Source organism: Antechinus flavipes, chromosome 3, assembly GCF_016432865.1.
Source record: "Antechinus flavipes isolate AdamAnt ecotype Samford, QLD, Australia chromosome 3, AdamAnt_v2, whole genome shotgun sequence".
In the NCBI taxonomy this organism is placed as follows: Eukaryota; Metazoa; Chordata; class Mammalia; order Dasyuromorphia; family Dasyuridae; genus Antechinus; species Antechinus flavipes.
In genome coordinates this window covers 530,575,787-530,600,735 of record NC_067400.1, presented here as the reverse complement: position 1 = coordinate 530,600,735, position 24,949 = coordinate 530,575,787, and the positions used below count along the sequence as shown (strand labels likewise).

Here is a 24,949-nt window from a genome sequence, read left to right as displayed (position 1 = left end):
AAGAGGAAAAGAACTGCAAAAATCACATGGCTTTTAAATCACTGTTTACAAAAAGTTAACTTATTATAGGATAAGAATTACTGAAATACATTTCATTTTTTAGTCTGGGTGTGTGATTTCATCAATGTAGGAACACTATGGTACAGAAATTCCCTCTACTACTCAAATTGGCAACTATTCTGTCTTAGAGAATTCTCAGGGCAGAGCCAAACTAGTGGAGAATAGACAGGTCTTTGAGCTCTTCTTGGCTTCCCTCAGATCAATACCAGATGAAGCTTTTGAACTAGTTTTGTAGTGACAGAATTCATAAATATTTGGAGTGTAACAAATTTTCAGCAGAAAATAGTTTGGAAGAACTTCAGAAAAGGTCTGTTTCAATCAGGCACAGGGGAAGTAGCCAGCATAGGAATAGGGGAGGTGGCCAGCACAGGTATAGCACAGGGACCCAGGTAGTTGTGGCATTCACACACTGTGGGAATCTACCAAGAGGCTCTTAGCAAAAATACAGTTACATTGGCTACTATGTTCTGGTTCAGAAGCCAATGGATCAGCACATTAGCTGTGAGACATCCAACACAAATACAAAAGGCAAATAGTAAACCCCTGAACCCCAGAATAACGAGGACTTGGCTATGCTCATCCAGCATGTGAAGGAAGCCAGCAGCACTAGCACCCGGGCAGCATGAAGCTGCTGTTGCCTGAAGATGAATAATCTTGGGACAATCTCCCCTCTGCTCTAAGAGCAGACCTCAATCTTTAAAAATGATCAAAAAAGAAAAAAAGGGCTCTGATCATAGATAGCTTTTATGGAGATAGAGAAGAACAGACCTCAAACTCTGAGGGCACAAAGGCAAACCATCTCTAGATGAAGCCCCAAAGGGTGATATGAGTTGGTCTCCATCTCACAAAGCTCTCTTGGAAGAATTCAAAGAGAAAACTGCTCATAGCACAGAAAAGGGCCACATAGCTGGCAGGATTTCATTCCAAATTTTCCTAACTCTAAGGACGATTTTGTATATACTATCCTACACCATTTCCTACTATTTCATTAGTGATACCAAAATTGCAAGTAGCTAGAATTTGATGTAAACATTTACCAATTTTCAGTTTTTTCTTTCAAAAATTGTTGCTGCATCAAGGAGATACTGATATACATATTCTAAGGAGGCAGGATCACTACTTAAAAGTCAGGAATGTTATAGAGGATTTATGTTTGGGGTAAGGGGTAGATTAGATAATCCTTTAAGCTTATATGATTCTAATTACCCTGGCATGGGTTCTGTCAATAAAAAGTTATAATTATTTTTAAAAAATTAAAATAAAAAAAAAAGACCTTTAAAAAATCCTAAAAAAAAAAAAAAAAAAGCATATACAATTCTAGGGGCAGTTAGGTGGCACGATGATTAGAGCCCCAGCCAAAAAAAAAAAAAAAAAGTTTATGATTCTATAATGTTTATAGACTTTATATAGCTGACCTCATCTGATCCTCATAATTACTCTATGAGGTGATAAACACTACAAGAATTATTTTTGCCACTTTGCCAAAGAATAACATTATACTACTCAAAATAGGGAAAAGGACTTTCTAGGCTCCCAGAGCTTCTAAGTATCAGAAGAAGGCTTTGAACTTCTGGGTCCCTAACAGAACCTCTGGGTCTCTTTGATCTAGTGACAATGAATTCCTGACTATTCCATGAATAAGACACTCCATCTCTCAGTTCTGGGTATTTTCTCTGGTTCTTTCCCATGCCTGTAATGCTGTTTATCTTCCCCTCCAACCACTGACCTCCCTGGCTTCCTTGGCCAAGTCCAAACTAAAATGACATCTTGTACAGGAAACCTTCCTCGATTTCTCTAAATTCCAGTGCCTTCCCTCTGTTAATGATCTTTTATTTATCCTATATACAGACTTCTTTGTATATATTTGTTTTCATATTGCCTCCCCTATTAGATCATAAGTTCCCTGAGGGTAAGAACTGTCTTTTGCCTCTTTTTGTGTCCCTAGTATTTAGCTGAATGAATCACTCCTAACTCCAAGTTCTCAATGCTCCCAAGCAATTCTCTCTGAGAGTTTGGAAGTACAAGAGTATAACGTTAACCAACTCACAGTAATACATCTACCAATTAGTCACTCATATGTTCATATTGTGTCAAACAATATATCATACACCAGCTATGTGATATAACATATTGCAAATTATTTCAAACTGCTTTGTATATTAGATCAACTGAGTGTAAAGGTATCTAAATAGGAAAAGAATGATGAGAAGTCACTAAAAAGAAAATACTAAGAATGTCAACTTAAGCAAAGGAAAAGACAACAGATATTTATAAAAGTATTTAAATCACCTTTCACTATACTAGATGCTGTCAAGTTCAGGAAAAAAAATATGTAATATTGTTACTGTCTTCAAAGAGCTTAAAATTTGGGGGACAAGGCTATACCATTAATTTATTACTTGGCAAAGTCAACTTTATTTTATTTATGCCTATGCCTTAGCTATAGGGTAAGTATGGATCTTAGTGGGCAGAGTTCTGGACTTAAAGTCAAAAAGACTAGTTTTTCTAAGTTCAAAAATAGCTTCAGACATTCATTAGCTATGTGATCCTGGACAGATCATTTTAACCGGTTGCCTAAGTTTCTAATCTGTAAACTGTGCTGGAAACAGAAATGCCAAACCATCTAGAATCTTAATCTAAAAAAACTCTAAATGGAGTCATGAAGAGTTGGGCATGATTGAATCAATTACATTCTAGGATCCTTGAGGATTCTGCTTTTCTGGAATAAGGAAATGTTTATTTAATACTAATCCAATGTGCAGAAATCTAGTGAAAAAAGTCAAGAAGCTAGGATTGGGTGAAACTCATAGAAATAATATTGTTGCAGAAGTCTGAGGCCCCAAGGTAACTAATGCAATTTCTAGATGCACAAGGATTGTCATCAGTCCCCTGAGGAAATGATCAGAGGGACAAGAGATGTGAATATTTGCATGAATCTATGATTATGTTGTGCTGCTCTACAGCCTGGACACAGACTGCAATGGGGGAGCAGAATAGCACCCCACACATCCCAGATTCAGTGGTTCAACTCATTCTCATTTCTAAGAATACCTTGTCAAGGGTAATTGATCATAATTAGTAAGATGGAAAAAACATTCAACTGGGGAGCATGAAAATGAGGACTTTCAACCTGGCTCCACTAAACTTGATGAAGGCACCAAATAAATGACTGACTTGGTTTCTGTAAGCCTCAGTTTTTTTAGGTCTATAAATCTTTATAGAAAGGTGGGAATAGAGGCCTTAAAGGACAGACACAATTTAAACAAAGTAACGACAGGTCATATTATATAAGGTAAGCTTCTTGAAGAGAATATATCTTCTCTGGCCCTTGCTTTAATAGCAAAATATTTCACACAAACTTGTATTTCAATAGTTTGTTAAGTGAATATGCCTAATCCATGACTTACAAACATGCTTCATCTTCCATCTTTTCCTTCCCCATTCCTTTCATCTTCTGGTTCTCAATAAGACCAGGATCACTCCTGAAATGTCTCAATGGCTATCCTCTCCAGCACTGTTTCATTCCCTCCAATCATACTCATGGAATGTTCGTTTCCTATTGCTTCTTCCAGGTTCTTCCTCTCTCCTTTGGTAACCTTCTTCCTCAAGGTTACCTCTTCCTCAGAGGTTCATTCAATCCATATTTACCACTACACTGAAATTCTGGAAAGACAACCCTCTAGTTTCAGTGCTTGGGTCACAATCTTTTCTCCTCCCCTCCTCCCAATTCTTGTCCTAATACTAGTAAAATTAAACTCTCCAATACTCATGCCCTGTCCTCCCAGGTCCACAATTTATTCATGCCATGATCTACTACTCCACTCTTCCTCATCTATACACAGAGATAGCCATATCCTTGATCTTGCTATCAACCACAAATGTACTATTTCCATGTTCATAAACTGTAAAATTTCCTTCTCTTAAAACAATCTGTCATTCCATCTCTCATTCTTCCTCTTAATCCCAACTGTTATTTAATCTCCGTAATGTCTAATCCTCCCAACTCTCATTTCTTTCTCAGGCTATCACTCCTAAACTAAATTCTTAGTTTCAATTTTATTGAAATGAATTTCTTTGATTTTCAAAATTTCTAATTTAGAATCTAATTAGGGGTTTTAAATTTGTTCTTTTTCTAGCTTTTTAAAGCTGCATGCCCAATTCATTTTTCTATTTTATTCACATAAACATCTAGTGACATAAAATCAGCTGCTTTGGCTGAATCCCATAAGCTTTGGTAAAATGTCTCATTACTGTTATTCATGAAATTATTGTTTCTATGATTTGTTGCTTGACCCACTAATTCTTTAGAATTAGATTATTTAGTTTCCAACTAATTTTTTGGTTTTATTTTTCCATGGCCCTTTATTACATGTAATTTTTATTGATTCATGATCTGAAAAGTATATCTGCCCTTTTGCATTTGGTTGTGAGGTTTTTATGCCTTAATACATGACCAATTTTTGTGTTGGTACCATGTACCGCTGAGAAGGTATATTCCTTTCTATCCTCATTCAATTTTTTTCCAAATGTCTATCAATACCTAACTTTTCTAAAATTCTTAACCTCCTTAATTTCTTTCTTGTTTATTTTATTCTAGTTCTGAGAGAGAGTAAGATTTCCCCATTAATATAGTTTTGCTACTTATTTCTTCTTGCAATTCAACTTTTCTTCCAAGAATTTCGATGCTATATCATTTGTTGTATATATGGTTAGGACTGCTATTTCTTCATTATCTATGGTACCTTAGCAAGATGTAGTTTCCTTCTCCTAATTAGATCTTTTTTTGCTTTTGCTTAATCAGGGATCAGGATCCTTATCCCTGCTTTTTTTTTTTTTTAACTTCAGCTCAAGCATAAAAGATTCTGCTCCAGCCTTTTACCTGTACTCTGTATCTTTCTGCTTCAACTGTGTTATTGTAAACAACATATTGTAGAATTCTGGCTTTTAATCTCATCTGCTATCTGCTTCTATTTTATGGGAGAACTCATCCCATTCACATTCACAGATTGTAATGGGCTGAGGCTTGAGTTGATGCACTGAGGTCCCAAGCACATGAGGCTAAATAGTAATTGGACCATACTCTATTAATATATAAGCTTGGAGAAAGAATGGCCCCCGCCTACTCTTTGTGCAAGTCCAGATGTGTTGTATAGGAAATGACGATTCTGGTGGGTGGAGGCAGGGGAGTGAAAAAGGAAGGAGAGGAGAGCTCAGCCCTCACTTGCTCTGCTAGCTGGCTTCCTGTTGCAGCTGCCCATATTGCTATCGCAATCTTTTTTCACCTCTTCACTTTGAATAAAGACTGAAGATTTTTCCCTTAACCTGAGTTCCTGACTCCAGCTGATTTTAAATACGCAATCATTACAATTGGCACCCAATCGTGGCAACCAAGGACCCTACTTTCACTGAAGAAGTCTCCAGCGACCAGGAACTTAAGTGAGTATAAGACAAACAGGGAACAACATACAGTACATGTTCGAGAGAAAAAAGCTCCTCCAAATCCAATGAAGAATACATGCAAGTTACTGGTGGTAGCAGACCATCGTTTTTACAAGTACATGGGCAGAGGGGAAGAGAGCACAACTACAAATTACTTAATTGAATTGATTGACAGAGTTGATGACATCTATCGAAATACATCTTGGGACAATGCAGGTTTTAAAGGTTATAGCATACAGATAGAGCAGATTCGTATCCTCAAGACACCTCAAGAGGTAAAACCTGGTGAAAAGCACTTTAACATGGCAAAAAGTTATCCCAAAAAAGAGAAGGATGCTTGGGATGTGAAGTTGTTACTAGAGCAATTCAGCTTTGATATAGCTGAAGATGCATCAAAAGTTTGTCTTGCACATCTTTTCACATATCAAGATTTTGACATGGGAACTCTTGGATTAGCATATGTTGGATCTCCCAGAACAAACAGTCATGGAGGTGTTTGTCCAAAAGCTTATTATAGCTCAGTTGGGAGAAAGAACATCTTTCTGAATAGTGGCTTGACCAGCACAAAAAATTATGGCAAAACCATCCTTACAAAGGAAGCTGATTTGGTTACAACTCATGAACTGGGACACAATTTTGGAGCAGAACATGATCCTGATGGTTTAGCAGAATGTGCCCCAAATGAAGATCAAGGAGGAAAATACGTTATGTATCCAATAGCTGTGAGTGGAGACCATGAGAATAATAAGATGTTTTCAAACTGCAGTAAACAATCCATCTTCAAGACTATTGAAAGTAAGGCTCGGGAATGTTTTCAAGAACGAAACAACAATGTATGTGGGAATTCCAGAGTGGATGAAGGAGAAGAATGTGATCCTGGCATTATGTATCTGAACAATGACACCTGTTGCAATGCAAACTGTACTTTGAAAAAAGGAGTTCAGTGTAGTGATAGAAATAGTCCTTGCTATAAAGACTGTCAGTTTGAGACAGCTGAGAAGAAATGCCAAGAGGCCATTAATGCTACCTGCAAAGGTGTATCCTACTGTACAGGTAACCGCAGTGAATGTCCCCCTCCTGGAAATGCTGCAGATGATACTGTTTGCTTGGATTTAGGAAAGTGTAAAGATGGAGAGTGTATTCCCTTTTGTGAGAGGGAGAAGAAAAGGGGGAGCCACAGGTAACCCTAGAGAGCTTCTAAATCTAGCCCTTTATACTATTAACTTCTTGATTTTTGACAAAGATGCACTGGATCTGGCAGACAGGTTTTATAACCCACCGGAAGGGCAGTGTCCAGTGCGAGCAGCTCCACTATCTTTAGATAATCGCCAGGTGATGTGGAGAGACCCAGAAAGTGGTGAATGGAAGGGACCAGATAGGCTAATTGCTTGGGGGAGAGGGTTTGCTTGTATCTCTACAGGTGGAGAAGGAATCAGATGGGTGCCAACAAGCCATATTTGCCTTGTCCATTGCAGAGAGACAGAGCAGACCCTTGAAACAAAGGAGAAGACCCAAGAAACATCGGGTGGTTCTGTTGCTGATTGTGCTCACCACTGAAAGAGTGTGGCAGTTATGGCATTTGACTCATGGACATAGAAAATCATTGGACTTCAAAACCCTCAGAAATCATTGGATTCTCTGAGACATTAGATTGTTGTAGGACTTTAAATCCTTCAGGAATCATTGGATTCTTTGAGACATAAGACTTGAAAGCGCTCAGGAATCATTGGATTCTCTGAGAAATGATATGACTGTTACAGGACTTCAAAATCTGCTGGAATCATTGGATTCCCTAAGACATAAAAAGACTTTTGCTGGACTTCAAAAACTTGGGGGGAATCATTGGATTCCCTGATATGTGAAGCAATGGACAATAGATTGGTTTTGGACTATCTCTTGGCTTCTGAAGAAGATTTATGTGTGACTGCTGTTTACATACTCTCCTTCTAGGACTTCTGGCAATCTTTTACAACACAATGTTGATTCATATTTTTTGTTATACCCTTAATTGGGTGAATAATTCATGTTTGTTACACCACATCAAGCCTGCACTGACTGTGGGGAGAATCATCACTAATAGCCTCTGCGTTGTTGCTATGTGCTTGTGTAATATTTCCCATGCTGATGGGTTTGTGCATAATAAGACCCTTGAGCCCAGAAACCTGCTAGCAACCCCCACTTCCCTTTGGTGCTTTTCATCTCCCTTCCTGAGATGTCAGGGAGGGTGTGATTATCTCCTTTTTAATGCTTTCACCTCCCTTCCTGAGAAGTCAGGGGGGTCGTGATCACCTCCTTTTCGGTGCTTTCACCTCCTTTCCTGGGAAGTCAGGGAGGATGTGATCATCTCCCCTTGGGGGCTCTGATCTCCCTGAGGAGTCAGGGATGGCATGATCACCTGTGTTCAAAAACAAAAGAAAGCGGGAGATGTAATGGGCTGAGGCTTGAGTTGATGCACTGAGGTCCCAAGCACATGAGGCTAAATAGTAATTGGACCATACTCTATTAATATATAAGCTTGGAGAAAGAATGGCCCCCGCCTACTCTTTGTGCAAGTCCTGATGTGTTGTATAGGAAATGTCGATTCTGGTGGGTGGAGGCAGGGGAGTGAAAAAGGAAAGGGAGGAGAGCTCAGCCCTCACTTGCTCTGCTAGCTGGCTTCCTGTCGCAGCTGCCCATATTGCTGTCGCAATCCTTCTTGCCCATATTGCTATCGCAATCTTTTTTCACCTCTTCACTTGAATAAAGACTGAAGATTTTTCCCTTAACCTGAGTTCCTGACTCCGGCTGATTTTAAATACACGATCATTACAACAGATTACTAATTCTGTATTTTCCTCCATCATAGTTTTCCCAAGTTATACTTTTCTCTCTCCTTTTACCCATTTTCTCTTCACCAATGTTTTGCTTCTGACCCTACCTCTCTCAATCTTCTTTTTCAACCACCCCCTTTCATTTCTCTATTATCTTCTACTTCTTCCTTCCCTTCTATTAGCCTCCCCCTTTCCTTTCCCTTTTCCCCTCCTATTACACTAGGGTAAGATAAATTTCTATGCCAAACTAAGTATTTGTTATTACTTTTGAATAAAATCTGATGAGATTAAGGTTTAAACAATACTCATTTTTCCCTCCACTCCTTGTCTCAACCATAATAGGTCTTTTGTGCCTCTTCATGTGGCATAATTTATCTCATTCTACCTCTCCTTTCCTCTTCTCCCAGGACAATCACTTTTCCACCCCTAATTTCTTTTGTATATCACATTAAAGTCAACTTTTAACTACATTCTCTAAGAATATCCCTTTTAATTGTCCTGATGAATTAACACTTCTTAAAAGTTACATATATCTTTTTCCCATACTAGGATGTATGATAACTTTTAAAATATATTTTTTTTTCTTTTTCCTTTTACCTTTTCATGTTTTCTTGGATTTTGTATTTGGAGAACAAATTTTCTGTTCTTTCAGGAATGACTGAAAAACTCCTAACTTACTGAATGTTGTCTTTTCCCCTAAAAGATAATGCTTAATTTTATTGGAGAACTGATTCTTGGTTGTAGTTCAAGCTCCCTTGCCTTTCAGAATATCATATTCCAAGTCCTCCAATTCTTTAATATGGAGGCTGCTACATCTTGAATAATCTTGATTATGATTCCTCAACGTTTTGTTTCTTTCTGGATGCTTGCAGTATTTTCTCCTTAATCTGATAAATCTGGAATTTAGTTATAATATTGCTTGAAGTTTTCACTTTGTAGTTTCTTTCAGGAGGTGATCAGTCTTTTTTTTTTTTTTTTTTTTTTTTGCTGAGGCAATTGGAGTTAAGTGACTTGCTCAGGGTCACACAGTTAGTGTTGCTTGTCTGAGATCAGATTTGAACTCAGATTCTCCTGACTTTAGAACTGATGCTTTATCCACTGTGCCAACTAGCTAATTAGTAAGTCTTTCAATGAATATTTTATCCTCTGGTTCTAGGATATCAGGGTAGTTTTCTTTTGAAAACTTTTTGATTTCTTGAAAAATTTTGTCTAAGCTCTGTCAACATGATTTTCAGGTAGTTCAACAATTCTTAGATTTTCTTTCCTGGATCTGTTTTCTAGGTCAGCTGTTTTTCATGAAGTATTTTACACTATTTTCTTTTTTTTTTTTTTTTCATTTTTATTTTGTTTGGCTTTTCTTGATTTCTCGTTGAGTCATTCACTAACATTTGTCCAATTCTAATTTTTAGTGAATTATTTTCTTCAGTTAGCTTTTTTTTAACCTGTTGCATTTGGCCAATTATACTTTTAAAGGAACTGTTTTGTTCAGTGGATTTTGTTTTCCTATTCTGCAAATTCTATTTTTTTTAAGAGTTGTTTTCAGTACTTTTTTTCCCATTTCACCAAATGTATTTTTTAAGGAATTGTTTTCTTTAGTCAATAGCTGTGCTTCCTTTTCCAAACTTTCATAACTCTCCTACAACACTCATTTTTTTCCCTAATTTTCTTTGATTTCTTTTAAGATCCTTTCTGAACTCTTCCAAGACAGCCTTTTGAACTGGGGACCAGTTCATATGCTCCTTTGAGAGTTGACCAGAAGGCATTTTGCCTTTGCTGTGCTCTTCTGGGTTTGTGTTCTGGTCTTTCCTGTCTCCATAGTAACTATAGTCACAGCTCCTTTTATTTTTTTCCTCATTTTTAAAGATTGATCTGCTCTTAGGGCACAAAGGAGATTGTCCCAAGCTTCCTCTGCAAGGCGACAGGAGCTTCTCACTGAATGCACTAGAGCCAGTGCTGCAGATTGCCCTCCATTCTGAGTGGCTTAGTCAAGTCCCGCTTGCTATATTGGGGTTCAAGGGCTCATAATTTGCCTTCTGTAGTTGCACTGGAGATTTCACAGCTGGTCTCTAGGTTTCCATTACACTATTCTTTTTTTTTTTTTTTTTTTTTTTTTTTGTGAGGCAAGTAGACATAAATTACTTATCCAGGGTCACACAGATGGGAAGTGTTAAGTGTGTGAAACCGGATCTGAATCCTTATGTTCATTCCCCATATCAAATACGTTGACAAGTTTTATCAATTTTATCTGTATAACATTGTTCACTCATATACCATGTCCCATTTTTTCCTCTGACACTGCCACAATAGTAAGTTCAAAATCTCATCACTTCATATCTAGACAGTACCCTGATGACTGGTCTCTCTTGTACAAGTCTCATGCCACTGTTGTCTATCTTTTCAGACTGATCTTCTTACAGCACAAATCTAACCATACACCCCCTATTCAATAAATTCCATTGGCTCTCTACCACCTTCAGGATCAAACATAAAATCTTTTGTGGGGCATTCAAAATCCTTCATAATCTGCCTCCCTATCTTTCCAGTATTATACATGTATTCTATGATTCAGTGATGCTGTCCTTCACACAAGATACTCTATCCCCTAACTCTGGCCATGTCTTTTAGCTGTGTTCCCCAAACCTGGAATTCCCTCCTTCCCTTATCTCTACCTTCCTGACTTCCCCTGCTTCCTTTAAATCCAAATTAAAATCCCAGTTTACAAGAAAACTTCTCTTAATAAGTACCTTCTCTTAATAATTGAAACTGGAAGCTAATCACCAAATGAAATACTATGAAAGAGCCCAGGAAAAAGCTCCATGGAAATCTAGGAAAGAAGACAGAACAATCAGATAGAAAGAAAATCAGATGAGTAGTGTGATAGAAAGGGCAGCTAGATGGTGCAGTGGATAGAGCACCAGCCTTGGAATCAGGAGGATCTGAATTCAAATCCAGTTTCACACACTATATGTCAAGCCTTTGTAAATTATCTCTAATTTGTCTGGCATTATTAAGCTCATTTGTTCATATCATTAAACTATAATACCCCTATTTATTTATTCAAGTATAAAGTATGATCTTCTTTAGCCTTTGAATTAAAGTTATCTGAAATTTCATTGAAATTCTTCACCAGTGCAGATCTTAATTCTATTATTCCTTTATCATCAGGGGTATACTGTGGATAAAAAAGTTTTTCTAGCTTGGCAAGAGGTACAAAAGATTTTGTGTTCCACTAGCCAAGTTTTTGAGGACCCAGAGTTACTTCCATATCATGACAGAGAAATAAGGGCAAATAAAGACACAAGAGGAAGACTTGGATGGAAGGAGGACTCACACATGCACAAATTCTTTTTGGATCAAACCAAGTAATTTTATCAATGTAGAGGATCTCTAGTGGAAATTTCCTCTATCCATGCAAACAAATATGCAACATCGGTAATTTATAGTCTTACAATTACCTGGAGCACTAAGACTAATACGAGACTATTATCACAGTTAGTCAATGTCAAAGCTGGAGTTTTAAATCCAGATCTTCTGGACTCCAAGGCTGATTCGCTTATCATATGCATACACAGATAACAAAACATCTCATTTTATCATTTATATATTAAAGAAAATTCTTATTTGACTAATTAAACAAGATACTAGCTTCCCAGCTGTTCTTGGAACAAGCCACTCTCATTTTCCATTTCCACTGCTGTTTCTCATGTCTGGAATGTTCTCCTTCCACTTGTCCACTTACTGGGTCCCCTTCTACAAGAAATCTTTTCTGATCCCTCAGTTAATTACTTCCAAATTATTCTGTCTATATCTCCTTTGTGGATAGTTAATGTATGTTTTTACCCTCAGTAAACTGTGAGTTCCTTTGGAGTGGGGGCTGTCTTTTGCCTTTCTGTGTGCTAAGAAAATATTTTGCACAATACTGGTATACAGTAAGCATTTAAAAAATACTAACTAGAATACTAACTAGTAAAAATACTAACAAGAATTAGAGCTATGCCTTTGGGTCTCTGTCTTCTTTCACAATATGTTTTTTTTAAAAATTGAACTTTGAACATAGGACTGAACAGAGAACAGTAAAAACTGAAAGAGAAAGAACGAACAGGTGTAAAAGGGATGAAGGGGGGGCGGGGAAGCAGCTGGGGTTCAGTCTCAATTTTTTAAAAAAATTCACATACATCCTCTCCGAAGCTGGAAGATAGTAGAGGGGAAGTAAGAGGCATGGGATACTTCTAGACTCTAGAGGGAGCTGGACATTGAAAGGTTTAGAAAAAGGTTCCCGGAGTAGGGCACACAAACCCACTTAGCGGAGAAAAGAGTCGGGAAAATGGGGCATCCAGAAAGGAAGAGTCACAGAAGCAAAGCCCGGAGAAGAGGTCTGGGGGAGGAGATTCTGAGGGTGGAGGAGGAGGCTGCGAGCGCCTACAGTAGGGATAGGGGAGAAGATAGTTCCCTTTGGGGAAGGATGCCAAAAGCGCTCCCCAACGCTTTAATTGACTTGGAGTTCAGGGGAGAGCCGACTCAGTTGCCCCCGGGACTGATCGCAGCTAGGAGGGAGGGAGGAAAGAAAAAACGGTTAACCCTTTGCCTTCCGGAAGGCAGCAGGAGCCGTGCCCAAGAGAGCAGCCAGCTGGGCGGACTCACTCGAGACGGTCATGGGCTCGAGGGGGGTGGCGATGGACACGGGCAAGGGGTATTCCTGAGGCCACTGAGACGACCCCCAGCCGCCTTCGGCGACACAGTCGTCTCTGTCTTCGCTATCGGTTTCCAGCTTTCAACCTCCAACTCCCCGTAGTCAGGAATCTGGAGGGTACAGGTTACTTCGGGAACGGGTAAACATCCGGGGAAGTCACGTCACTTCCGCTTCCTGGAAGGCCGACCACTTTTCCTGAACCCACCCACCCCACCCCCGTATATATATATATTTATATATACCCACCCCACCCAACCCCACCCTACTGTCCCGTGGGCTGAGCTGCGTGTCTTTCGGGAGGCTGAATGAGAGGTAGCTTTCCCCGAGGGATTGCCCCCCGCTCGGCCTTAGGTCTGTTAACTTCATCTGCTCAAATAATCGTGGCGGAGCAGCCTCCGATTGCTCCTCTCTCGTCCCGAGACGCTGGTTGTGTGAATAGCGCCGTCGTTGGGACCACCCGGACTGCCTTCCGTGTAGGTGCCCGGCCCGGGGGTGGGGCGCGGGGGGCTGTTCGATGTGATGGATCAGGGACTGGCGCTCCGCCGGTCTCTTAGCTGTGTGACCTCGGACAATTCACTGCTCAACTCAGAGCCTCGGCCCCCGTTCCTGACAAAAACCATGGTTGTAACACCCCACGGAGGCGAGAGGAAGGAAAAAAAGGGAGGGACGAAGTGGAGGGTGGGAAAAGCAGCAAAAGGGCGAAAAGAATCCAGGATTGACTGCCAAATTTGGAGTCAGAAAACATGTTCCTAGCTCAGCCTTGGGGCAAGTCTCACCTAGGAGCCTCAGCTTTCCTATCTAAAAAGTGAAGGTATTGAGCTACACTGTCCATTTCTGCTCAGAATTTTATAACTAGTACTTATGGAACACTTCGACGTTTGCAAAGCTCCTTACATGTTTTATTTCATTTGATCCAGTGCCAAGAGTTAATAGGACCCTCCCAGGGTTCCCCAAGCTGGGATCTGAGACAGGATTCAGACAAAAGCCTTAGACTGGGAGTCCAGCACCTCGATCCATGCCTGCCACCCTGAATAATCCATTCTCCTCGGCCCTGATGAGGGAACGGTAATATACAGAGAGGCAGCTAGATGACCGGAAGGATAGAGCTTGGGGCCTGGAGCCTACAAGTTTCTCATCGCTTCAGTTTTGTCCCGTTGTGTAGCAGAGATAGAGGAGCCAATTGCCATTTCCTTCACCAGCTCATTTTACAGATGGGGAAACTGAGGCAAACAGGGTGAATTGATTTGCCCGGGATCAGAGTGACCCACCTGGAGTGTCACATCTGGAGTCAGGAAGATGAGTCTTCCTGAGTCAAATCCTCTTCAGCCTCATTTTAGCTGTGTGATCCTGGGCAAGTCAATTAATCTGTTGGCCTTAATCCACTGGAGTAGAAAATGGCATATCACTCCAACATCTTTACCAAGAAAACCCAATGAAGTGTGGTCAGTACTGGGTCACAGTGGGAGGTGACTAAATGTCTGAACAGCAATACTATACATAAAGTTTGGGGTTTTGTTTTGTTGTTTTTTGTAATCTTGTACAAGATCCTAAACATTGTATGCAGAGACTGTGCTATAAGATGTAAATTTAGAATTGGAAGGAAAGATCAGATCCTTTATTTTACTAAAATTTCTCTTGTATTCCCCACTTTCCACAGTACCATACACATAATATATAGCTAGAATTTGTGACATTTTAAAACTCTGTGCGTGTGTGTCTGTGTGTGTCTGTGTGTGTATTAGTCCGTCTCGACTAATAAAGATAGTATTCTGGTTCTGGCTTTACCATCATTTATTGGTGTGACCTCTGGCAAGTCACTTTACAGCTGGATGGTGCATTAAGTGCTAGGCTTCCAATCAGGAATACTCATTTTCATGAGTTGAAATGCAACCTCACTGAACTGTGTGATTCTGGGCAAGTCACTTAATACTGCATCAGTTTCTCCTACATAAAATTAGCTGGAGAAGAAAATTCAGTATCTTTGCCAAAACCCCAAATAGGGTCCATACAGAGTTGGACATAGAAACGACAGAAGACCATCACTTAACAGGTAAACATTATTTAAAAAGGTACTAACATAAGAAAACTTTTAATTCTAATTTGAAATTTTAGACAATATTAATTCACCTACTGAATATATTAGAACTGACATATATTAGAAAAGTTCTTTAAAATGTTTACTACCAGCCTGTTTTAATAAAACCAATTATTTAAATCATACATAGTTCAGTGGATCTAATCACAGTTTATTTAGATTGACACTCAACATGTCAATTTTGTTGTAAGCCATATAACAAATTCTCAATGTCACTCAACTAGTATTTACTGGGCACTTTGCTATTAAAAAAATCATTGAGGCACGATGGCATATAAGATAGTCTTGGCTCCGAGTCTGGAACACACAAGTTCAGTTAATGTTTACTGATACTTTTATAGCTGTGACTCTGCAGCAAGGCACTTAACTTTTGGACTACATAGCCTTCAAAGGTTCCTTTTAGTTCTGTATCTGCCACTTAATACCCCACCCAGTACCCACCTAATGACGTAAGGTGGCATTGAAGTCTCACAAGTCTACTTGAGTTGAGGTCTAATACAATCTATCAAACCAAAAAGGCTTTCAGGTACCAGCCATTTCTTTCTTACCTTCTATTTATTTAACATGAAATTATATCCCTCTCTCTAGAATATAGGCTCCTTGAGGGTAAGATCTAATATATTTTTGTCTTTGTATTTCCAATAGCTAGCTCAGAATAGCACCAGTATCAGTTTGACCATAACATGATGATTTTTTTAGATATTAAAACTAAAACTATCTACTAATTTATTGAGTAGGGCTTAAACATTTTTATGTAAGGAACTTTGGCAGTCTCTAGATGACATTCTTGGATCACTTTATAAACATTAAAAAAAAAATACATGGAATTACACAGGAAATCGTACTGAAAATTTTATTCTTTTTTTAAGTTTATAGATCCTGTTGGCTAAAAATTCTTTTAGGGAATCTTTCAGTACACATTAGTGAAAGTAAATGTCCCAGAATAACAGATCATGTTAGGCATTCAAGTATGTTTTCCAAATAAGATTATACTGGTATAAAAGGAAACTGAACTCCAGGCCAGGAAACCTATATTTAAGTCTAAATTCCACTATTGGGAATGTGAGCTTGAATAAAGTGAATAAATTGTTAGTCTATTTCCTCATTTTGTAAGAGAGAAATCTGATAAGAGGTTTTGTTAAAAATATATAGGAAATTAACACAAATATATGTGTCTTGAATTGCTTTGACGTGATAAAGCCTATGAGCCTCTTTAGGTTTTTCAGTGCATAAAATGAAATATATAGAATTTAAAAGAAAATCAATTATACTGAAATAAAAATGGCATTTTTCCTCTTCTAAGCAGGATGGATCTGTAGGTCCCATGTTAAGAACTTGTTATAAAGGTTAAAAATCAAAATAAATTTAAGAACCACCCTTTAAAAACAATCCCAACTAATCACAATATTTTCATATTCATATTATAATAGTATTTTAAAGTATGAAGTTATCAAGATTAAAATTTAGACATATATTCTAAAGCCACTCATGAAATAAAAAGAGATACAACCTTAAAGTTACTTCATCATTCTATTTATTACATGTATGAATATTAACATCTCACGGTATCTGATTTATCATCTAATCCAGTCAAAATCAACAAAGGAAAAGATTAACCATGCTTCAAAATGAACATTCTTACATTTCCCCCCTTTGACTTAAAATAAAAAATGTTATGTTCATCTTTTAATTGCTGACAGATTGAAAAGTGTCATTTAAAATCACCTTCAGCTACTAAGTATACTTGTTTGTTAATCAAATGTTTGATGGCACGGGTGTCCACTTTTAAGAATAAAAGTTGCTTCATTTGTTTCTGTAAAACTGACATTTGGTTTTGTTTTAAATCTGGATATGTATGTAAGTTTGTCTTGTTAAGTTTAAAACTTTCTTTCTTTCTTTTTTTTTTTTTTTTTTTTTTTGAACTCTAGACTTTACTACTTGAGAAAGGCCCTGCAGTGCTGATTATCCCCTTTTGAAGGATGAAAATTAACTTCAGGTTCGTTTGGTTATCGTTCTTTTCTTTTTTAATCATGGGAGGCTTCTAGTTAAAAAAAAAAAAGGTCTATGCTGAGGTCGCTATTTAATTCCACCCAATGCAAAGTACAGAAACACTGTCTTTATTTGTTGGTGTGCATAAACGTTACACTCCATGGATAGCAAAAATATTTTTATTTATAATTTACAGTTCCACAAGTGAAAATTGTACATATTTTACACATACAATTTCATTTTGTTAAATTTGCACGCATCTACAGAACTTTCACACAACGAGCACCTGAAACTGTGCAGGCAGTAGGAAATGCAAATACTAAAATGTATTTATTAACCAAATGATAGCTAAGGACCCTGCCTCAGCTAAGTAATTTATATATATACTTATATATATATATAGATATATATACACATATATAAAAATTCTCCACCTTCTAGATTCAACTATAACACAGCAGCTCCTTTTTTTTTTTTTTTAAAGAAAAACATACCTCTCATTTTATTTAAACTGACTCAACTGTATCAGGTTCTGTTTTAATTTCAGTAGGTGTATCTATGCTGTCATCTGTACAAGCTGGTGTGATATCAACTGGTTCTTCTTTAACTTTGGAACTGTCACAAGGTTCCTGCAATTCTTTTTTGACAATGTTCAACATAATATTCAAGGGATTTTCAACAGGTGTCTTGCTGGGAGATGGTGTACAATCAAATGAAGATGTCTACAAAAGTAAGAGTATCACCCAAATATTAATAACGTTTATAACTTCCATGCTATTAAATCTTATACATACCTATTCTGCAGTGATGGGGGAGTAGGGGAGGGAGGAGGAAGAGAGAAGGAAAATGCCTTGCCTACTCCTCAACAAAAGTACATTTAATAAATACCAATAAAAACTATGGCAAGGCAGTTAAGTGACACAGTGAATAAAGTCTGGAGCCAAAAGACCCATCATCTTGAATTCAGATCTGGCCTGAGTCAGTTACTAACTTCGTGACTATTGTCCGAGGTAAGTCACTTAAATCCTGTCTGTCTCAGTTTTCTCATCTTTAAAAATGAGTGAGCTGAAGGAAATGGCAAACCACTACCAAGAAAACTTCAAATGGGTACACAAAGAGTGAGACAATTGGAACAAGAAATATGGCAAAAGCTATAAAAGAGAACAAAGAAAATAAGCTGGCTTAAAATATTTCCGATTTAATAAGAAAGAAATTAATTTTAGGACTTTGTGGATAAAGTTGCATTTGAGTTAGTCTCTGGAAAAAAAGTTAAGATTTCAACAGGCAGAAGGAAGAAAACATTCCAAAAAATCTAGGACACAGAATACGGTGGGAGTGGGGAAATTGAAGACTGAAAACTCCTCAGGAGATTTATCATTATTTGACTTAAAAAATCACTGAGTCCAATCTCTTAACTTTACAGATAAAGAAGCTGAGACCTGGAAAAATAAAGAGACTAGCTCCAAGTTCATCTAAGTGGCAGAGGGAGAACTTGAACCCATCATATGCATCCAAAACCTATTCCCATTATGCTATATTATGGGGCTTGAATTGCTAAAAAGGAATTTTTCACTTAGCATCTAACAGTAATATGTGTGATGGAGGGGGGAAAAAAAGTGGAAAGATCAGTTGTAAGAAGATTTCAGAAAAAGACTTCACATTTTAAATATGAACAAATTAATACCCAGAAATTGTGTTGGCCCAAGATCACACAGAAAATAACTAAAATCAAGATCTCCTGAAATGTCAAAGCTATTATTCTTGATCTACACTAACTAGACCTGCTTTCAAGCTTTAAACTAGGTAGTGTTGATTATTAAAATCATACAAGGCAAGAAGTGAAATCAACAGAATTTAGTGTAGAATAGGAAAAAAAGACTTAGGGTTTCAAACTTAATGACACCAAAAACAATAAAGATTTTTTTTGGGGGGAAGGGGAATACTTCCTTTATGTGTTCTTTTGAACCCCTTATTTTAAAAATCACGATCAGAACATCAACATCAGCAGGTCACGCTCTACATGATTACTTGAACAAAGTAAGAAAAATTAGGAGAAAAAAAAAATCAATCTATCTCAACGCCATTTCTACCTTTGCTTCCTTTCCCTGCTTTGACATATGGCAGCAACAATCCAGTTAAAAAAAAAATAACCTAGGAGGAAAAAAATCTTTCCTAGTATCCAAGTGTCCAAATCTAATCTGCTATTCAAAATGCCATTGAACCTTATTATGCAATTCTGCCAATCACTAGGGGCTTAAATTGAGGTGAAAAGATGAAATTGTCACTAGGGGGAAAACTCCATAAGAGAAAAATTGTTAGCAGACATTTGGCTTATATGTTAACATGAAAACAAAACAATCAGAAGAACTTACATTTTGATAATCTTCATAACATGATGGATGGTAAATCTGAAGCAAGGAAAGAGACAGTTAAGCTACAATGTTTATTTTCTTCACATGCATTTATTTTAATTGGAAACAATCTGGACCAGAAATTCTATTTACAATTTTCTTTTTAAATATTTCAATCATCGTAGCTAAAAAACTAAATTTTCTTTCCATTCAAAATATAAATTCTTAAAGTTACCAGTACTTTAAACGCAATTATAGTTATATAATTAAATATAAAAACTGTAGTTAATTTTTGCCATAGTGCAATTTTTAAAGTTATCAATTACAAGCCTTAAATTTCCAAATAACCAAAAAAATAGACTCCACATAATTTCATTACAGTTATCAAAAGTATCCAAAAATTACCTTTCCATCTACTCGGATGGCATTTTTTAAATGCCATTCCTCTTCCTCTTCATCCCAGTATTGTTCAAATTGTTCCTGACATATTTCACAGCTCTGGAAAACGGGACAAATTAAATAATAATCAACAAAAAAACAACATGCTAGTAGCTAGTAATATCACTGTCAAAATTCCATTACATATAAGGAAGCAAGGAATTTAATAACAGTTATATAAAATGTCAGCATAGAAATTTATAATTTTTTGAATGGCAATTTTTACAAAACCATTATTAGGATTTCTTTTTTGGCAAAAGCACCTGAATTTTCTCTCTCCCTTACCTCAACTGCCCCAGCTGGTCCAGCAGGGACGCTCTGAAACTCCTTTTCTTTAGCAGCTTCTTGAGTTTTCAACACAACCTCTTCATGTACTTTTTCAAAAAACTGGCTCTTTGCACGTTCCTCCAAATCAGCTATTTCCTCAAATTCTATCCAGTCCTTTAAAAAAAATATTACCATAAACTCTATATCAAAATACTGGTTTTTCCACCTAATACTGAACACTTGTGTGTTTGTGTTTGAACCCTTTAAAAATACAATGTTAGTACCCCCAAAAAAGTGCAAAAGGAAGAATCAGGGTAGGGGAGCATGTATAGAAGCAAAGACAATAGAAGCAGATCTAAGGAGAAAGAAGAAAGAATTTATAATCTTGATGCTTAAAATAGAGATGTCAAACCATGCAGCCACTAGCACTAGGACTCCCAAACAACAAAAAAATGCATTTCAAACTATAATGCTATGTGCTGTATGCTAAATGCAGGGATCAGTGTTTCTATGCAAGTTTGACACCACTCTCTCAAAGCATCAAATTGGGGGAATTAGCCAAGGTTCTAAAGTCTATTCAAGCAGAACCTTCCTCTCAGAGGTTTAACCTGTGGGAGAAGCTTTGGGAACTTGTCTAGCAATATTAGAGTGTTTCATCTCGTGAAAGTTTGTCTACATTTGATGAGAAACTTTTTACCACCACAAAAACAAAAAATCTTTAACCAAAAGACAACTTTTTTTGTAAATGTGTTCATCAAGTATATAAACTTAGCTAGTAAAACTATTCTAAAATCATGTCAATCCTTGATGTGTCAAAATGGCTGCAAGCAAAAATTCACTGAATATCAGTAACTATTCTTTCTAGTTCTAGAAAAACACCCATTAATTACTAACAAGGTTATACTATATCATGCAGGTTTTTGTTTTGTTTTCTTGTTCAGGCAATTGGGATTAACTAATTTGGCCAGAGTCACATAGCTAGGAAGTATTAAGTGTCTGAGACTAAATTTGAATTCAGGTCCTTCTGACTTCAGAGCTGGTACTCTCTATCCACTGTACCATCTAGCTGCCCCTATTATGCAGTTTTAAAAGCATACAATCAATCATAGACTAGAAATGACATAATTTTATTTATGGTCTCTTTAAACTCAGGCCTATAAGATGATGTACATAGTCAGACCTCAGAAGAACTAAAATCAAATCCCAAGTCTCAACTCCAGTCCAACAATGGTTTCAACATGCCCTACTTCTTTTTTCAGTCCAGTGTCCAAAGCAGAGTTCTAGTCTCAACTTTTCCATTAATTCAACTTAGTTTTAGGCAAGTTGTTTCATCTCTCAATTATTATTTTCCTAGCTGGGAAATGATAGGTCAGATTAAGAATTTTTAACCAGTATCTGTAAACTTCAAAATGTTCCAATACAGGTGTTTCAATATTGATTTCCTTGACACAAAAAAGTTAGAAACACCTGGCCTAGATGATTTCAAAGTTTTTCAGATCCAATTTTTTAAAAAACTTATTTCAGAATACCTAAATTAAGGTCTATTGTTTGTCTGTTTATAATCCTATTCAGAAAATTAACAAATAAAACGTAAATTAATTGTTATTATATTGATTACATAATGTTAATTATGTATTAATTAATAATTAATTCTGATTAAACAATCCTGTACTAAGTTATTTTATTCAGCTTCAAGCTGGGAATTAATTTTTGATTTGATTCCATTGCTTACACATTCCAAAAGAAAACCAAAAACAAATCATTTGAATGCTACAATAAAAATCAAAAATATACTATACCATGTATAGCTTACTTACCGTTAGACTATAGTACCACCTCCTATGTGTAACTTTTCTGCTAACATCCTTTTCAGTTCTATTTTGTCGGTAATGCCAGTCCAAGTGGTCTGCATAGACATCAGTCTGTGATGTTGTAAACCTCATTCCACAAGAATAACACTGGATACCAGTATACAGGCGATTTATAACACTATCATAACGCCTATTTTAAAAAAAAGCATCTTTATGTAGTTTTCATAAGGTGCTCAAAATCAAAATAATTACATTTACAATAATTTGATTTCAAATTATTGCATTCCAATTATTTGCATTCACAATAAAACAAATTATAAAATAATCAGACTCTTTAACATAATAATGATGGCAATAGAAAGATGAATGGTGAGAAAAGAATATTGCCTATATTGATTTGTATGTAAGTAATGGCATGAAAAAAAATTTTGGATACAAATGAAAAATCAGCACCACACTGTTACATACAAAATATTACAATTCAGAGGAAGGTCTCTAGTAGAATTGAATGGATCCTCTAAAAAAGATTTCTAGAATGACATGGATGGCTTTCATTCTGGAATAGTCCACATAAATAAATCACATACATACAATATCTTTAAAATTTCTAAACCCATTAGGTAGCGAATTTTATACATTAGGAAACTAAGAAATGCAGCTAGAAAGTATCTAAGCATGATTTGAACTAAAGTTGATCAAATCTAAATCTGTTCTCTCTACTATTATGGTATGGAACCTTAAAACGTTTCCCAAACACTCCACTGTAGTCTGGATAGTTTTAATACACCACTCCCACAGTACAAATTGGATTTAAAAAAAAACTTAGGCAAATATTCTAACTGGGGGGTCCCCTTTCTCTTTTGGTTGAAAGCCTTTTCTACACTCCAGATTAAAAATAGCCCAGCCACCTGCCAGCTAATAAGACAACAGCAAGGCTATTCTTGGAGTGGGAGTGAAGTCAAGCCTGTAGACAACATAGTGGGTCCCAAGGGCTATGACTTAGTTCCTCAGAACTTCTGAAGATGTTGATAACCCAGCTACAACCTGAAAGAAGTCCACAGTAATGAATTTTATGAAAACAGTAAATGAGACGGTTAACTGGGAAGAAGCTCAAAAGAAAAAAAGGAGTAACAAGAAATCCAAATTAACAGGTTTCCAGAAGCTATTTAAACTCCTTAGCACTTTCCCCCACTTTCAAGTTATTAAAAGATTTCTAAAACAGGAAAATGACCATAAATGGTGGCTGAGCTATTAATTTACCAATATATCAAGAATAGTGATTTAAGCAATGTAGGAACTCCTAATAGTATATATTACAATTTGCTTAATATAGTTACCTTAAGTTCTGAGAAATTCAGTTGCTTTATGTCACTTAACTATTATGTGACAGGAATGGAGCCCAGGTCAAAACTAACACTGTTGATTATAAACTAGACTAACTTTTTTATTGAGATTAAGAGACTAAATAAATAATACTACCTAATATTTATCCTTCATACCGGCAGTTCCCAAGCCTATTATTATAAGCATAAATATTATCAAAACAACCTAAAATCAAGGGGAAAAAAATACCACCCAACTAAACACTATTGGAAATCTAAAGTCCAGCAGCATATATAAACAGGGACTTAATCCTATTATGCCATCAATAGTAAGGAACATATTACCAACTGAATTTGCAAATAGATTAACAAGTGTTAATAATTAAAGAGATTAGATTTTAAAATATCTTTAAAATGCCCTTGTTTTGGGAATGCAATAAAAGCAGTGCTGTTTTATAGTAAAACCATTGCACTTGATTTTTTGACAATTTTTTAAAGCCAAAACTTCACTGAACTAATATGGGTTTGTCATTAGTATACATACTGTTTCAATTCTTCAACTGTGAAATTAGTGAGGTCAGGAACATCTTGATCTTCACTTTGATCTTCTTCTTCTTCCTCAGGAGGAGGCTGTGTTGCAACTTCATTTACTTCTTTAATTAAAAAAAAAAAATACACATTTCTTAATAGATTCTGAAAATATTTGAATGGATTCTTTACAAAGAACTCAAATATTAAAGGCATAAAGACTACTAGGAGCAGTATTTTTAAAGCCTACCAATTTTGCTTATTATCACTATGTAAATATTAATAAAAGTATGACTGATGTCATAATTTATACAGTAAGAAACTCTAACTATGAAGTCTGTTAAAGTGCTAGTTAAGCTTTTAAATGTCAAAAGTCAACAATTCAAGTTTTGAAAAAATCTAATTTGAAAAATGCTCAATTACATTACAATTTTTAAGTTTTAAAAAATTTATACATGCAAAATGACATATAAAGCTTATTATCCTCTCTAACTCCTAAAAAATGTTAACTAAGTACCAAGAGACCTAAAGCTTTTACTTCACAGTTCAGTTCAAGGAAGTTTGTGTTATCAGAATAAAGTATACTTACGAGTTGTTGCTGAATCAGGTTGGGATAATTTAAGTATTCCTGTTTTTAGCAGTTTTGAGAAGAGTTCATTCACATCAACCTGGCTGAGATGATTATCAGGATATGCTCTTGGAAGAGCACCTTTAAAGTTGGAGGGAAAAAAAGTGCACCTTAAAGTGATTTCCAAAGGTAAAATCTCAAGTTCTTTTTGTTTGATAAAATATCCAATGATGATCAATTGGCATCTCTCTTTCCGTACTCTTGTTCTTAACAATGAACAAAGGACTAAAAATCAGAAGACCTAGATCAGCGTGATACCAACAATCCTCTAGAAGAGATCTACATTTTGGTTGGTGGTTGTTCATTCTCAGAGGACCAAAATTACTGTTAAAGTCAAGTTACAGTGTGTCCAATTATGGCTGACCAAACTAATACAAGAGCTCAAAACACTCTGTCACAGGCTGGACACAAATAGTCCCTATGAACATTTGGGGTGACTTCTTTAACTTGAACTAATTCAATTCGCTCATAGAGTATTGCATCATCTTTGATGAGGGACACCATGCTGGACAGTCTTGTGC

The 24,949-nt window shown here is 36.6% G+C and overlaps 3 protein-coding genes across 10 annotated transcripts in view; 1 reads left to right on the top strand and 2 right to left on the bottom strand.

Moving 5' to 3' along the window:
• Positions 1–16,528, bottom strand: part of ANKRD42 (ankyrin repeat domain 42) — a 146,878-nt gene extending 130,350 nt beyond the window's left edge. For all 7 annotated transcript variants that reach the window (XR_007952161.1, XM_051987223.1, XM_051987224.1 and 4 more), the window contains exon 1: positions 12,951–16,528. Coding sequence is in view for 6 of the 7 variants with exons in the window: in XM_051987223.1 (XP_051843183.1) it covers positions 12,951–12,963 (13 nt within the window). In the remaining variant the exon portion in view is untranslated. The remainder of the gene's footprint in view (positions 1–12,950) is intronic.
• Positions 5,536–12,341, top strand: LOC127555136 (disintegrin and metalloproteinase domain-containing protein 17). Its single transcript, XM_051987228.1, has one exon. It carries the CDS (start codon positions 5,565–5,567, stop codon positions 6,681–6,683), a length of 1,119 nt encoding a protein of 372 aa, XP_051843188.1. The 5' UTR covers positions 5,536–5,564; the 3' UTR covers positions 6,684–12,341.
• Positions 16,529–17,248: 720 nt separating the features above from the next.
• The window catches only part of PCF11 (PCF11 cleavage and polyadenylation factor subunit), a 29,651-nt gene continuing 21,950 nt past the window's right edge, over positions 17,249–24,949 (bottom strand). For both annotated transcript variants that reach the window (XM_051987217.1, XM_051987216.1), the window contains 7 exons: positions 24,390–24,509; positions 23,817–23,925; positions 21,957–22,140; positions 20,158–20,313; positions 19,840–19,932; positions 19,456–19,491; positions 17,249–17,805 (listed from right to left, as the gene is read on the bottom strand). In XM_051987217.1, coding sequence (XP_051843177.1) covers positions 17,590–17,805; positions 19,456–19,491; positions 19,840–19,932; positions 20,158–20,313; positions 21,957–22,140; positions 23,817–23,925; positions 24,390–24,509 — 914 coding nt within the window. In that variant the 3' untranslated portion in view covers positions 17,249–17,589. The remainder of the gene's footprint in view (positions 17,806–19,455; positions 19,492–19,839; positions 19,933–20,157; positions 20,314–21,956; positions 22,141–23,816; positions 23,926–24,389; positions 24,510–24,949) is intronic.